This window comes from Terrapene carolina, unplaced genomic scaffold, assembly GCF_002925995.2.
Source record: "Terrapene carolina triunguis isolate 2854851 unplaced genomic scaffold, T_m_triunguis-2.0 Scaffold69, whole genome shotgun sequence".
In the NCBI taxonomy this organism is placed as follows: Eukaryota; Metazoa; Chordata; order Testudines; family Emydidae; genus Terrapene; species Terrapene triunguis.
The window spans coordinates 19,069,628-19,083,538 of NW_020664420.1; the positions used below are offsets into that span (position 1 = coordinate 19,069,628).

Sequence of the window (13,911 nt, forward strand, 5' to 3'; positions counted from 1 at the left end):
TCAAAGCTATGCTGTAGTTCATGCTGCTAAGTGAGAAGCAGAAGTCAGATTGGATCATCATAGATGGTCCTTAAAATCTCTGAAGAAGAAAGGAATTGGAAGAAGATTAGCCAGAACTTTAGCCTAGGGTCACCACCTATGACTTACAATAGAAGGCACGAATATAAAAATGCAAAACCAGACCCTATACAGTGATATTCCTCCCAATAGAGCAAAAAACAGTAAACAGACAAAACCAAGATTTTATTAAAACCAAATCAAAATATCACACTTGTTAATATACTTAATAGTTAACACTAAAAAATTAACTGCATTGCTCTAAAAATATAAAACTTTTCACTGAGTTAATATTAAAGTAGTTGAAGGAGAAAACTTGATCATTAAAACTCTTTAAATTGCCTGTACACTTATTTTGAGAAATAAAGTCAATACTGGCACACAAATTCCCTTATCCACTCAGTTAGTGTAATGTAATTCCAAGGGTCTGTCCTGAGCACAAGAAAAGCTGAAGAGACTGCACATTAACACCAAAGTATATGGTCTTTAACCAGGAAACTGAGGAACCCATTTCAAAGAGAATCAAACACTTTCCATGGTACAAGAGCCATAATCCACTATTGAGTTTTAAGCATAATTGCAAATTGATTTCAATAGAGGGTTCTGTTTAAAATACAATGGAATGGTAGGGCCATACATTTCCCGGAAAGCTAACTATTTAGAACTCCCCTTGATTATTAAGCACTAAATAACTACTAAAGTGCACAGAGGTCGAGAGATCTTCATTTCACTTTTCTTCCACATTCGCTACCATAGCTTCAACAGCGTTCCAGTCCAGTTTGCTCAAGATACTTCCTGTGCTTTCAGATACACTGTCATTAATGCTAAGAGGAGAGCAATCCTCTTCATGAGGCACAGAGACCTATGGGGGGAAAAGATGGTGAACAGTGAGCCAAGGTACATATAATGCCTCTAGAAATCCCTATACAGATAGCAAAAGTGCTCATCACATTTGTATAGAAAACTTTTGTCCTGATTTAAACAAAGACTTTTCTATAAAATATCTTGAGAACAAAAGACAGGCTTGTGCTGAAGGGAAACTAATTGTTCCTTTGCCTAAGCAACAAGGCTATTACGCAATTGTGTCCCAGTTGGCTACTTGGTAGCAACTGAAATGAGTTCCCAGCATACAAATAATCAGTATGCATTTGCAGGTTATAAGGTAGTTAGTAGTTTTCCCAGTCCATGCTACACCAGTAAAGACATGGCAGGAGCAACAGCTTTATAATGTGAACATGAGGCTCTGCTAAACTGCTGCTGTAGTATTTATAACAAGAATCCTCAGCTACTACCTCCACCTCCTGCACCACCACACTTTGGATGTGAAATCTATTTCAAATGCAAAAGAGGTAATAAAGGGCATATCAAATAACGGTCCTTTTGGTACAAGATAGGCACCAACTCATTCCTATTACAATTAGACTCCTTACCTCAAGTAGGGAATCATAATTGTCATGAAGGAGTCGTTGGATATCATCAGGGACACTCCAGGGACTTATTGAATCTCGCTCGGACTCATAATCAAGACCTGTTTCTTCTCTCTGAATTGCAGCTGCACAGGGTGTAGGTCTTCTCAGATTCCTTGTGCTGAGTGTTTGATAATCAGAGGCTGAATAGGGGAACACACAGAAATTAAGCCATTGTTTATGAATTTGTGATAAAATAAAAATCAGTATCCTTTATAGCTGTTCTATCCAAATACTTCTAGCTAAGTACCCAGTACCCTTGCTGTCCCTAAAATATTAGAAGCACTCCCCTACTCAGAGTACAGCAGAAACTGCATGATCTCTCCTCTGTCCAATCACAGATCAGCAGATAGTTCTTGCTGCCTTCAGCAGTGGGGCTCTTATGTAGTCAATCAGAGCACGGAGTGTGTGTCTTCCAGAAAACCAGCATGCAGAAACGAAATTCTGGATCAGGGACTGGATGCTATAACATAATCCTATTCAAAGCCTAAGCTAGGGAAAAAGAACAGGAGTACTTGTGGCACCTTAGAGACTAACAAATTTATTATAGCATAAGCTTTCGTGGGCTACAACCCACTTCTTCGGATGCATATAGAGTGAAACATATATATGAAACATATATATGCCACAAGTACTCCTGTTCTTTTTGCGGATACAGACTAACACGGTTGCTACTCTGAAAACTAAGCTAGGGAAAATGAGCTGCTCACTCTGCTACTAAGTGGCCACAATATGACAAGTCTCCAAAGACCGCTCCCAACATAGGCGCCAACTTTCTCCGGCGCCAGTGGGTGCCCACGCCCCCCTTGCCACTTTTCCCTGCCCTGACTCCACCCTTTCCCCGCCCCCATTCCAACCCCATCCCCAAAGTCCCCGCCCTAACTCCACCCCCGCCCTGCCCCTATTGGATCTCTTCCCCAAATCCCCGCCCCGCCTCTTCCCCCAGCCCGCCATGTTCCCCCTCCTCCCCGCCCCGCGAATCAGCTGTTTCGCGGCGCAAGCGCTGGGAGGGAGGGGGGAGAAGCAGGACGCAGCGGCGCACTCACGGAGGAGGCGGAGGCAAGCTGGAAAAGGGGGGATGGGTGGGGCCACAGGGAGCTGCCGGTGGGTGCTGAGCACCCACCAATTTTTTTCCGTGGGTGCTCCAGCCCCAGAGCACCCATGGAGTCGGCACCTATGGGTCCCAATCCTCAGATGAGTATTACAAATACTATTAAAAAGGGGATGTTTGAACAAAGAGTGGGGGAAATTCATGGCTAAATACACTTAGAATGGCCTAATCTCTTCAGAATCTATCTCAAAATGAGAGCAACTCCAGCATATGTCCTTGACTGGGAGTGGAGACAAGGGATATTCCATGGTTTTAGAGCTTGGGTCTCCACAAGAGGAGAAATAGTTTTTTTATGAAAAGGCTTTTTTGTAAATGTTCTTAATTTTAAGATTTAAGCCTCATATATTTCTCAAGATCATAGAAACAACTGTTACGGGAGAAAGTTCATTAGTATATTAAAGATTAGGACACAGCTGTTAAACTGGGTGGAATGTGCCTAAGTGAGAATATTGTGGTGAAAGAAGACAGTAGCCTACCACTGCAGTGCACTTGCTTAGGTAATTTTCTTGGCTAAAGACTGATAAACAAATCTGGTGAACTCCAACGACCATATTTTTTCCCCCCCAAATTGGAGGCCTCATAACCCAACAGGACCACTTCATGGAATATGGTTTTGTAAATTAAAATGTCGAGTTTCAAATGTAGGTTGTTTTGTGTAATCAGTAGGCCATAAAGAACAAGAATCAAATTTCTTATCATGTAGCTCAGAAGGGCACTTTAATGTTTAAACTACAATAACTACTTTTAGCAATACTGATCAAAAGGTCAAATGCTAAATTTGTTTTCTCCTCTTCCTCTCCTCTTGTATTCAGCAGCCTACAATGACTAACCATGCGCAATTTTAAGATGTTTTGTTAAACAGAAAGATGGAAATTAGGTCAGTCAGCGACATGGCTAGAAGTTTGTTTTATAGAATATATTCCAAAACTCATTAAATCCCCATTTAAAAAAAAATATAGGCCCACTAGAGACTCTCCTTTGAATTTAACCCTCTATATTAAACTTCTATGAAAATAGGCCCAAGACCCTGGATTTTGGAGGTATACAATAATACATAAATAAAAAATGGCTTCTCTGATTATTTTAGTTACACCAGTTCAGCAGCATATGGTGCCCTATAGTCCCTAGATGGTTTAATAATATGCATAAGTGATGTTGCTGCAGTTCAGTTTCTTGAAGCAGATGTCATACTTTCTTCGACCTTGGAGTCAAGGACATTGGGGGACAGTCTAGACTCCCAACATGAAGTGATTTTTTGAAGATGCCCTGGCCTCAGTAATTCATGCCTTTGCCATTTCTTGGGTGGACTACAGAAACATGATATAGATGGGCATGAAGCCTTCAGCACTTGGGAAACTCCAACTAGTATACAATGCTGCAGCACATTTCCTCAGCAACACAGGCTACTGTAAGCACATCAAACCTGTCCTCTGCTCTCTAAACTGGCTTGCTACAGAACTCAATCAAGTTCAACCTCTCAGTCCTTATCTTAAAGGAACTCCATGGTTTGGGTTCAGGATATATCTGAAAGACCACTAAAGCTCCAGGATTAACACCGTGGTCAACAATTTCACTCCTCTGGCACAATGGAACTCTATAATAAGGAAAAGCTTGAATGTGTGGGAGACAGAACTTTATCAGGGGCTGGTCCAATACTGTGGAATGAGCTCCCCCAAGAACTAAGGGCCATCACAAACCTCAACACCTTCCCTCACAAGGGCAAGGAAAATTTCTTTGACGTGCCTCCTTATAAACGCCTATCATCATGTATATTTAAAAAAAAAAACAAAAAACCTACCAAAATAAGACACTCCACTGCTTATGCTTCTCCTCCTGGGGAGAGGATGAGTGATCGAACAATATGTGACATGCACAGTCACATTGCTTAATGCATGACTGGAAGGCATTCAGACATTATAGTGACACGTACAGTATAAAAAGCTATAGAGAATACAATATGTGCAATACAATGAGTGGCACTTAAACTTTTTAGGCAGTAATCACCAAGCTTCTTATGTTCTCCTGAGGACCTGACAACTGGAATTGGATCTTGCTACTACAGCTGGTCTGAAATTTCCCCATGTAACATTTTCCCATCAAAACTGAAATGTTTCATGGGAATGTGTTGATTCTCATGAAACTCAGAGGGAAATCTGCTTGGTTTCCTGCCCATTAACCTGCCTAACTTGTAGGCAGGCTGTGAGATTATGAGGATACTTTCCAAATGTTCTTGGAACCCTTAAGTAAAAGCCTTAGTTACTTCTAGGATATGATAAGTAGACCTAATTACACAAAACGAGACTCCAGCTGGAGGTCACATAACCCAATGTCCATAAACAACAATTTTAGAAAAATAGTACCTTCATACAGAAATAGCAAATAGACAGGGCAATGAAACAGAGTCACACCATATGAGGCTAGTTCGAGCAAGGTCTCCACTCCATTACACTACTTAAACACCACTGATACTAGTATAAACCTGGGTAATGGAAAGGAGACTTAGGCCTCAATATATCCTAAATTTCTATTTCATTCCTTTTCCAAACCTTGTCTGGCCGAATTAGGTCTTCCTTTGCTCAAGCCCTGCCTCTGGCTTGCATTGCCTTGCAACCATGTTCTCCTCCGGTTAAAATCTGTCAGCATTCCTCTGAGAGTGACTTGGGATGTTTGGTCTTGAGGCCGAATGGCAACTTGGAAAAGAAAAGATTTTTTTTTACTAGATTCACACAACGGAGCAGTTAACGTAAACCAAGCTCAAAAATTACTGCTCAAGACTGTTCTGCGCCATAGAATCATAGAATATCAGGGTTGGAAGGGACCTCAGGAGGTCATCTAGTCCAACCCCCTGCTCAAAGCAGGACCAATCCCCAACTAAATCATCCAAGCCAGGGCTTTGTCAAGCCTGACCTTAAAAACCTCTAAGGAAGGAGATTCCACCACCTCCCTAGGTAACCCATTCCAGTGCTTCACCACCCTCCTAGTGAAAACATTTTTCCTAATATCCAACCTAAACCTCCCCCACTGCAACTTGAAACCATTCTCCTTGTTCTGTCATCTGGTACCACTGAGAACAGTTTAGATCCATCCTCTTTGGAACCCCCTTTCAGGTAGTTGAAAACCCCTTTCAGGTAGTTGAAAACAGCTATCCAATTCCCCCTCATTCTTCTCTTCCGCAGACTAAACAATCCCAGTTCCCTCTCCCTCTCCTCATAAGTCATGTGCTCCAGCCCCCTAATCATTTTTGTTGCCCTCCACTGGACTCTTTCCAATTTTTCCACATCCTTCTTGTAGTGTGGGGCCCAAAACTGGACACAGTACTTCAGATGAGGCCTCACCAATGTCAAATAGAGGCGAATGATCATGTCCCTCGATCTGCTGGCAATGCCCCTACTTATACGGCCCAAAATGCCATTAGCCTTCTTGGCAACAAGGGCACACTGTCGACTCATATCCAGCTTCTCGTCCACTGTAATCCCTAGGTCCTTTTCTGCAGAACTGCTGCCTAGCCACTCGGTCCCTAGTCTGTAGCAGTGCATGGGATTCTTCCGTCTTAAGTGCAGACTCTGCACTTGTCCTTGTTGAACCTCATCAGATTTCTTTTGGCCCAATCCTCTAATTTGTCTAGGTCCCTCTGTATGCTATCCCTACCCTCCAGCGTATCTACCACTCCTCCCAGTTTAGTGTCATCTGCAAACTTGCTGAGGGTGCAGTCTACGCCATCCTCCAGATGAACCGGGCCCAGGACCGACCCTTGGGGCACTCCGCTTGATACCGGCTGCCAACTAGACATGGAGCCATTGATCACTACCCATTGAGCCCGATGACGACACCAGCTTTCTATCCACCTTATAGTTCATTCATCCAGCCCATACTACTTTAACTTGCTGGCAAGAATACTGTGGGAGACAGTATCAAAAGCTTTGCTAAAGTCAAGGAATAACACATCCACTGCTTTCCCCTCATCCACAGAGCCAGTCATCTCATCATAGAAGGCAATTAGGTTAGTCAGACATGACTTGCCCTTGGTGAATCCATGCTGACTGTTCCTAATCACTTTCCTCTCCTCTAAGTGCTTCAGAATTGATTCCTTGAGGACCTGCTCCATGATTTTTCCAGGGACTGAGGTGAGGCTGACTGGCCTGTAGTTCCCCAGATCCTCCTCCCTTCCCTTTTTTAAAGATGGGCACTACATTAGCCTTTTTCCAGTCATCCGGGACCTCCCCGGATCACCATGAGTTTTCAAAGATAATGGCCAATGGCTCTGCAATCACATCCGCCAACTCCGTTAGCACCCTCGGATGCAGCGCATCCGGCCCCATGGACTTGTGCTCGTCCAGCTTTTCTAAATAGTTCTGAACCACTTCTTTCTCCACAGAGGGCTGGTCACCTCCTCCCCATGCTGTGCTGTCCAGTGCAGTAGTCTGGGAGCTGACCTTGTTTGTGAAGACAGAGGCCAAAAAAAGCATTGAGTACATTAGCTTTTTCCACATCCTCTGTCACTAGGTTGCCTCCCTCATTCAGTAAGGGGCCCACACTTTCCTTGACTTTCTTCTTGTTGCTAACATACCTGAAGAAACCCTTCTTGTTACACTTAACATCCCTTGCTAGCTGCAACTCCAAGTGTGATTTGGCCTTCTTGGTTTCACTCCTGCATGCCTGAGCAATATTTTTATACTCCACCCTGGTCATTTGTCCAATCTTCCACTTCTTGTAAGCTTCTTTTTTGTGTTTAAGATCAGCAAGGATTTCATTGTTAAGCCAAGCTGGTCGCCTGCCACATTTATTATTCTTTCTACACATCGGGATGGTTTGTTCCTGCAACCTCAATAAGGATTCTTTAAAATACAGCCAGCTCTCCTGGACTCCTTTCCTCCTCATGTTATTCTCTCAGGGGATCCTGCCCATCAGTTCCCTGAGGGAGTCAAAGTCTGCTTTTCTGAAGTCCAGGATCCGTATTCTGCTGCTCTCCTTTCTTCCTTGTGTCAGGATCCTGAACTCGACCATCTCATGGTCACTGCCTCCCAGGTTCCCATCCACTTTTGCTTCCCCTACTAATTCTTCCTGATTTGTAAGCAGCAGGTCAAGAAGAGCTCTGCCCCAGTTGGTTCCTCCAGCACTTGCACCAGGAAATTGTCCCCTACACTTTCCAAAAACTTCCTAGATTGTCTGGATTCCGTCTCCTGCTTTAAACATTTGGAATTCCAGTCTATTTTAGAATATGAATTTTGATTAATAGCTTTGCAGATGTACCACAGGCGCTCTCCAACTCATTTTAATCACTGATACATTAAATAGGAGTATGTGCCACAGCAAACTGGGCTTTAACATGGAGGGCTGGAGTCTGAAAATTGGTACATGAGAAAAGAGGCAGAACAGTGGGTTCCAAATGCATAGCGACAAACAGATCTGGAATAAGGCATTTTTCTAAAGTTTTGCCATTTTCTGCTAAACAAATGCACAAAAAGTTGAATATTTTCTATGAGTAGTACCCTATGACTGCTTCCACTCTCCTATCAGAGTTATATTTATTGTTTGTACTGCAGTACTACCTAGATGCCATAATTGAGGGGAAATAGCAGTACAAAGAGGGGAAGGGACTTGCTCAAGGTCACAATGCTAATTTGTAGTAAAGCTGGGAATTGAACCCAGTTCATCACTACTTCTCTCCTGTGCTGCCTCCCATACACTGCTTCATAAATGCATGAGCTTAACTATTTTCCTACTATGATTCATAAATTCCATCTCCTAGAAATGATGAGATAAACAATGCATTTCAAGGCACTTACTGCACTTTTCAGGTTGTTAAAGGGCAGTCATTGGTAGAACATGTCAAAACATTTCCAAATTCAAAAATTTTCAGTAAAAAAAAGGGGTTCTAGTCTTGAGTACTGTGCCATGTAAAAATACCACCTGAAATGTGCAACAATAATTCAGAAATGCAATAGTTTTGTCTTATTGTTTAAATAGTTACTTACATCGGAGTATTTTAGGTCTTTTAAAACACGGCACTATTAAACTTTTAGCTGAAAAGCACCATTTCTTTGTTCTGTATAGCTTACCTTGCCTAGAGTTAACAGGATAATGTCTTGCATTTCTAATCCTCCCTTTAGATATATTCTTCTGTAATACCACAGTGGCAGTTCCTAAAAAAACACGTACAAACCAATTTTACTGCAAGCAGTTTTAGTATTGTGTGTAATACAGATGGGTTCTCAAAAAGGAAGAGAGAGAGTCAAGTAAGTGCCTGCTGCCTGGGTTCCACACTACCCTTTATTATGGGCTCTGGACAAATTGCACAATCAAGACCTTCACGAATACAGAAAGGAATGGTGAAGCAGTCAAATAACTGACATCCTATCTGAGAGGCTGAAGTCATCATAACAGTGACATTCTCATCTTCAAAGAACAATCCAGATCTTGGGTCTGGAGCCTGCATTATACCATAAGCTTGTTAGCTGTACAAATGGGAGGGAGGGGGGAAGCAGAATTACAATTCTTACCCCCAGATTGAGCTAAACCCTGAGGTGGAGTGGAATGGGATCTTGCTTGACCAAAGTCAGGTTTGGCAGCAGTTCTGCTCCTTTCAGCTTGACTTGCTGATAGACTTCGACTACCAGGACGACTTATAAAGCAAGAAGAAAAAAAATACATATTTACCACTGCTAGCAACTTACAATTATATCCATACAAATGTATTGCAATAAAAACAGACTATGTTTGAAACAATAATATCTAGGGGAGGATATTTAATAATTTGTAACATTAAATGAAATACCATTATTTCCTACAAGGCAATAAGCAGTGAAGTACAAAACAAAGAAGAGTTATCTCAGTGATGTAAGCCACTTCTGTGGAAGTATTTCTTTCTAGAAAAGGAGAAGGGGTATACATTCAGTTCGCTCTGCTGAAAACCTATACATGTGTAAGCAGGGTCTGCATGAGCTCTCCCCTGACAGCTACAGATGAGCTGGGGAAGAAAACTTCAGGAACCGACCTTGTTTGCATAGACACACCCACTCAGCCTATGTACGCAGCATCATGGGGCTGCTTTGCCCAAAAGATCACTTTTGGCTGGTGTTGGATCACAAGTCATTCTGTTATTGAGTGCAGTGGTAATAAAGTGTTGTTATCCTTGTTGTGTGACTCAAGGGTAGCGGAACTGTGCTTGGCATACCCTGATTGAGGGACTCACCCTCAACTGAACTGCACTCGCTATGCAAGGGACTAGGGGGCCAAAGCCCAGTGGAGTTGAGAGATGGTGGGGACAGGTGTTTGTACCTGGTGGTGTGGGTGCCATCTAAGAATCCTAGCCATCATTTGACTGGCCTCCCTCTCCACTGTGTATGACAGAGCTGATTATTTTGTTGTGTATCAGTAGAGCTGAAAACACTAATAACCAGGCCTAAACATTTGACCTGTGATGAGACAGCATCTTTGGTGAAAGCAATTGCCTATCCTGCACCTGCAATGAGGCTCCCCTACTGAGAACAGAAAGCTGTGTTAAGTGGTGGGACCTCAAGACATCCTAGAGAGAGCGGCGGAGCAATGAGCTGCTGGCAGCACCAGTGGAGCGGCCAGTGCAGCTAGTGGAGTGGCGAGCTGAGCAGCCAGGGAGCAAGCAAAATGCCTTCTCCCCCTCCTCCCACACCCCCGGTGGGAGGTGAACTCATGTGAATGCAACTCTGAACTCTGGGTATTCATTGACCAAGGACAACAACTGTGAGTGGGGTGCAGTGGAGGGAGAAGTGAGGGGCACGTTAAAGGAACATTTAGTTGTTGGACTTAAGAACCTGAGGCAAAAGACACTGCCCAACCTACTCGGGGGAAGGTGTTTTACTCATGGTTTTTTGCTTATGAATCCTGCTTGCAGCATTTTCCTAAGTTAATGCCGGATTTCTTTTGCCCTTTTTATTAAAATTTTCTTTTCTAACTCAGATTCTGTGCTTGCAAGAGGGGAAGTATTGACTCTTAGAGACACCCAGGGGGTGATATGTAATTTTCCCAGATTACTGGATGGAGGCTCAAGCCAGTTCTGTGTTGTATTGCTGAAAAGGAGCCCCCTAGATATTGAATCCGACCTTGTTGCCGCCAATTCCACGTGGCAGAAGTGTTACACATGCAACTACAAGTAGGATCAGGTAAGTTGTTCAGCTTTTACTAGTCTAGGACTTGTGTTTTAAAAAAAATTGGTGATTGTTACCAGATATTACAGGGTTCATGGACTCTCATAAGCCACCAGATTCTCAGCTGTGCTCAGTATCTCCTGGATGCAGGTAAGTGGGGGTGGATTTGAAGGAGCTGATTGCAGCTCTGATTCTGGGGCTAGTTATCTGGCTATGGTCTCCAAGGGGTAATTCACAAGCCGTGCCAGAACAACAGCATTCAATGCCCTGTTCTCTGGTGCTTGCCGGGGGATGGTGTAGGAGCTAGCTATACTAGCTGTGTGCTAGCTGGAGACTTCCACACACCAGGTGAAGCATCAGCTAGAGAGATCCAGCCCTTTTGCCCACTGCCATTACATTTAACTCATTTGAACTTAACCCATGTCACACAGGATTCAAGGTGGTCATCTCAACTAGCAAATCTGATGTACATTTGGGAGGCCTGTACACCAAAGTATGTTTGAATTGTAAATATGTTACCCTCTCGCAGATGTGAGGTGCTGCTTTCTGAAATCTCGAGGGAATCTCATTGTTTTGGACAATGGTCTAAGTTCACTTGCAGGAAGCTGCACTGTCTCAGATAACATCTCGTTCATTAGGGAAAGCGCTTGTGAGACTCTAAGATTATGATGCTCAGACAACAGGGCTCTTTGGAGAAAAAGAGTAAGGCAAAAATTACACATTAGTTCATTATATCATTCAGTGAAAGTTATTTATTTTAACTTGAGCTGTTTTATGGATTCCTCAGTCCACTTTTGTAACATCCTTTTATGATGGTTACTGAAAAACTTTCTGCAATCACTGAACTCAGTTGCACAAATCTAAGGTATTTGTTACAATAAACAGCTTCAATAGAATGAATGAAAACATTACATTAAAAATAGTTAATAGAATACAAAAATATAGACCAGAAAAAGTTAAATATTCAACTTTCTCCCAAAGACAATTTAATGAGAATTCTGACACAAACTGTTGGTGATTTTTACATCAAAAGTTATTCATATCTGAAACTTCAGAGTTAAGACAGACATAATTAGCTAGGCACTGAGACTGGCAGAATGGTTAAATTTAAAAGTACATAAGAACTCCCAAAATGACACTCTCTGTAACTTACTTATCTTTTTCATCTTTCTTTTTCTGGCTCAATTTGATTTCCTTTGCAGAGAGACCAAATTGCTATAAAAGAAAATGAAAACAAGCATTTAACTTGCTATACATTTTAGTTCACCTCCTAAAAATCTTTGAACATACCTATGAACATAAGAAGAGCCATACTGGGTGAGACCAATGGTCCATCTAGCACATGACAGTGGCCAATGCCAGAAGCTTCAGAGGGAATGAACAGGGCAATTTGGAGTGATCCATCCCCTGTTGTCCAGTCCCATTTTCTAGCAGTTGAAAGTTTACAGACACCTGGTGCACGGTGTCACATCTCTGACCATCTTGGCTAATAGCCATTGATGGACCTATCCTTCATGAACTTATCTAATTCTTTTTTGAACCTAGTTATATTTTTGGCCTTCAGAACATGTGTTGTGTAAAGAAGTACTTCCTTTTCTTTGTTTTAAACCTGTTGCCTATTAATAGCTAATAGCTTTTGTTTTAAAAATTATTTAATATTCCAAATATACCCACAAACATTGTGAACAGTATTAAATGTAAATTCTTCTTTGAGTATGTGCTCATGTCCATTCCATGCTGGTCTCTGATGTCGAGACTCCGGTCTCCATCTGCCCAGCACCGGTATCCCGGCGTCAGTCTCCAGTGAAAGGACGCCAGTCACCGTACCCTTGACGTCGTTCCCCAGCACCTCGGGACTGCTTCCCGGCCTTACCACAGCCGGCAGGAGAAAGAGACAATGGCTGCTCCTTGGCCTTTGGACATGGAGTCATCTTCTTCGAGCTCCGGAGGTGAGTTGACTCCCCCAGAAAAGAGGCGATGTCATCCTGCCTATGCACCGGATTTCAGTGCAGAACTATCTATGGGAGTTTGGCCTCCAGGGCAGTGGGCACTTCAATGGCAATATTGGAACCCGGGGCGGGGGGAGTTCACAGTATTACCCGGGCCATTCTCTCAGCCACGGTCTTCTGCGGTCTCCCAAAGATGGGCTGCAGCCCTACTTAAGCAGGTTCTAGAGGCTGACTCAGGCTCCGACCATGACTCTGAATCCTCGGCAGTACCCCCGGTAGAGACCACCCCCAGAGAGGTGGAAGATCCAGTCCCTCCAGTAGTGGTGGCATTCTCCTCATCATCCCCAAATGAGGTGGTTATGGGCCCCACGATCCCACTGCCTCCAGGTGACTTTAGTGCTCATCAGGAGCTACTTAAAAGATTTGCTGCCATCCTGGGACTGGAGGCAGAGAAATTGAAGGAGCCCATGAACAGCCTATTTGATATTTTGAATGCAGTGGGCCCCTCCAAAGTGGCCTTGCCAGTATATGATGGGGTGGTAAGGATGGTGAAGGCACTCTGGCAGACCCCATCGTATCTGCCCCCAATATCCAAAAGAGCGGAGAAAAAGTACTATGTTCCCACCAAGGGATTTGAGTACATGTATTCTCACCCTCCCGAGGTCCTTGGTGGTTTCCGCAGCTAATGAGTGGCACATACAGGGCCAGACGAGCGCCACACCCAAAAATAAAGACGTTAAGCAGCTCGATGCTAAGCTGCTAGGGAGATATGAATTTAATATCTGGGACTCAATGACAAAATTTAAGAACTCCCTGCCTCAGGAGTCAAGGCAAGAGTTTCTGGTCATCATAGACAAAGAGAAGGCGGGGGTCAAGACCTCTCTCCAGGCTGCCTTAGATGCGACAGACTCAGCAGCCAGGACAATGGTGTCAGCAGTGGCGATGAGACGCAGCTCATGGTTGCAATCTTTGGGGCTCTCTCATGAGATTCAGCAGTTGGTACAAGATCTCCCTTTTGAGGGAGCTGCACTGTTTTCTGAGCAAACAGACCACAAACTGCATGACCTCAAGGACTCTAGGGCTATGCTGTGATTCTTAGGCCTTTATATACCATCAGCCTTGAGGAAACACTTCATACCACAGCTGCTGCCCAGGTTCTCGGGGGGCCCCCCCAACATGAGCCCGACAGGAGGAAAGGAAAAGGT

At 43.5% G+C, this 13,911-nt stretch overlaps 1 protein-coding gene across 1 annotated transcript in view; it reads right to left on the bottom strand.

Annotated features, from left to right (window-relative positions):
- Positions 1-239: 239 nt before the first annotated feature.
- CPLANE1 (ciliogenesis and planar polarity effector 1) overlaps positions 240-13,911 on the bottom strand; it is a 174,011-nt gene continuing 160,339 nt past the window's right edge. The window contains exons 47-53 of the mRNA XM_029910904.1: positions 11,911-11,972; positions 11,277-11,444; positions 9,135-9,256; positions 8,694-8,777; positions 5,181-5,324; positions 1,488-1,666; positions 240-919 (exon numbers count right to left, since the gene is read on the bottom strand). Coding sequence (XP_029766764.1) covers positions 785-919; positions 1,488-1,666; positions 5,181-5,324; positions 8,694-8,777; positions 9,135-9,256; positions 11,277-11,444; positions 11,911-11,972 — 894 coding nt within the window. The 3' untranslated portion in view covers positions 240-784. The remainder of the gene's footprint in view (positions 920-1,487; positions 1,667-5,180; positions 5,325-8,693; positions 8,778-9,134; positions 9,257-11,276; positions 11,445-11,910; positions 11,973-13,911) is intronic.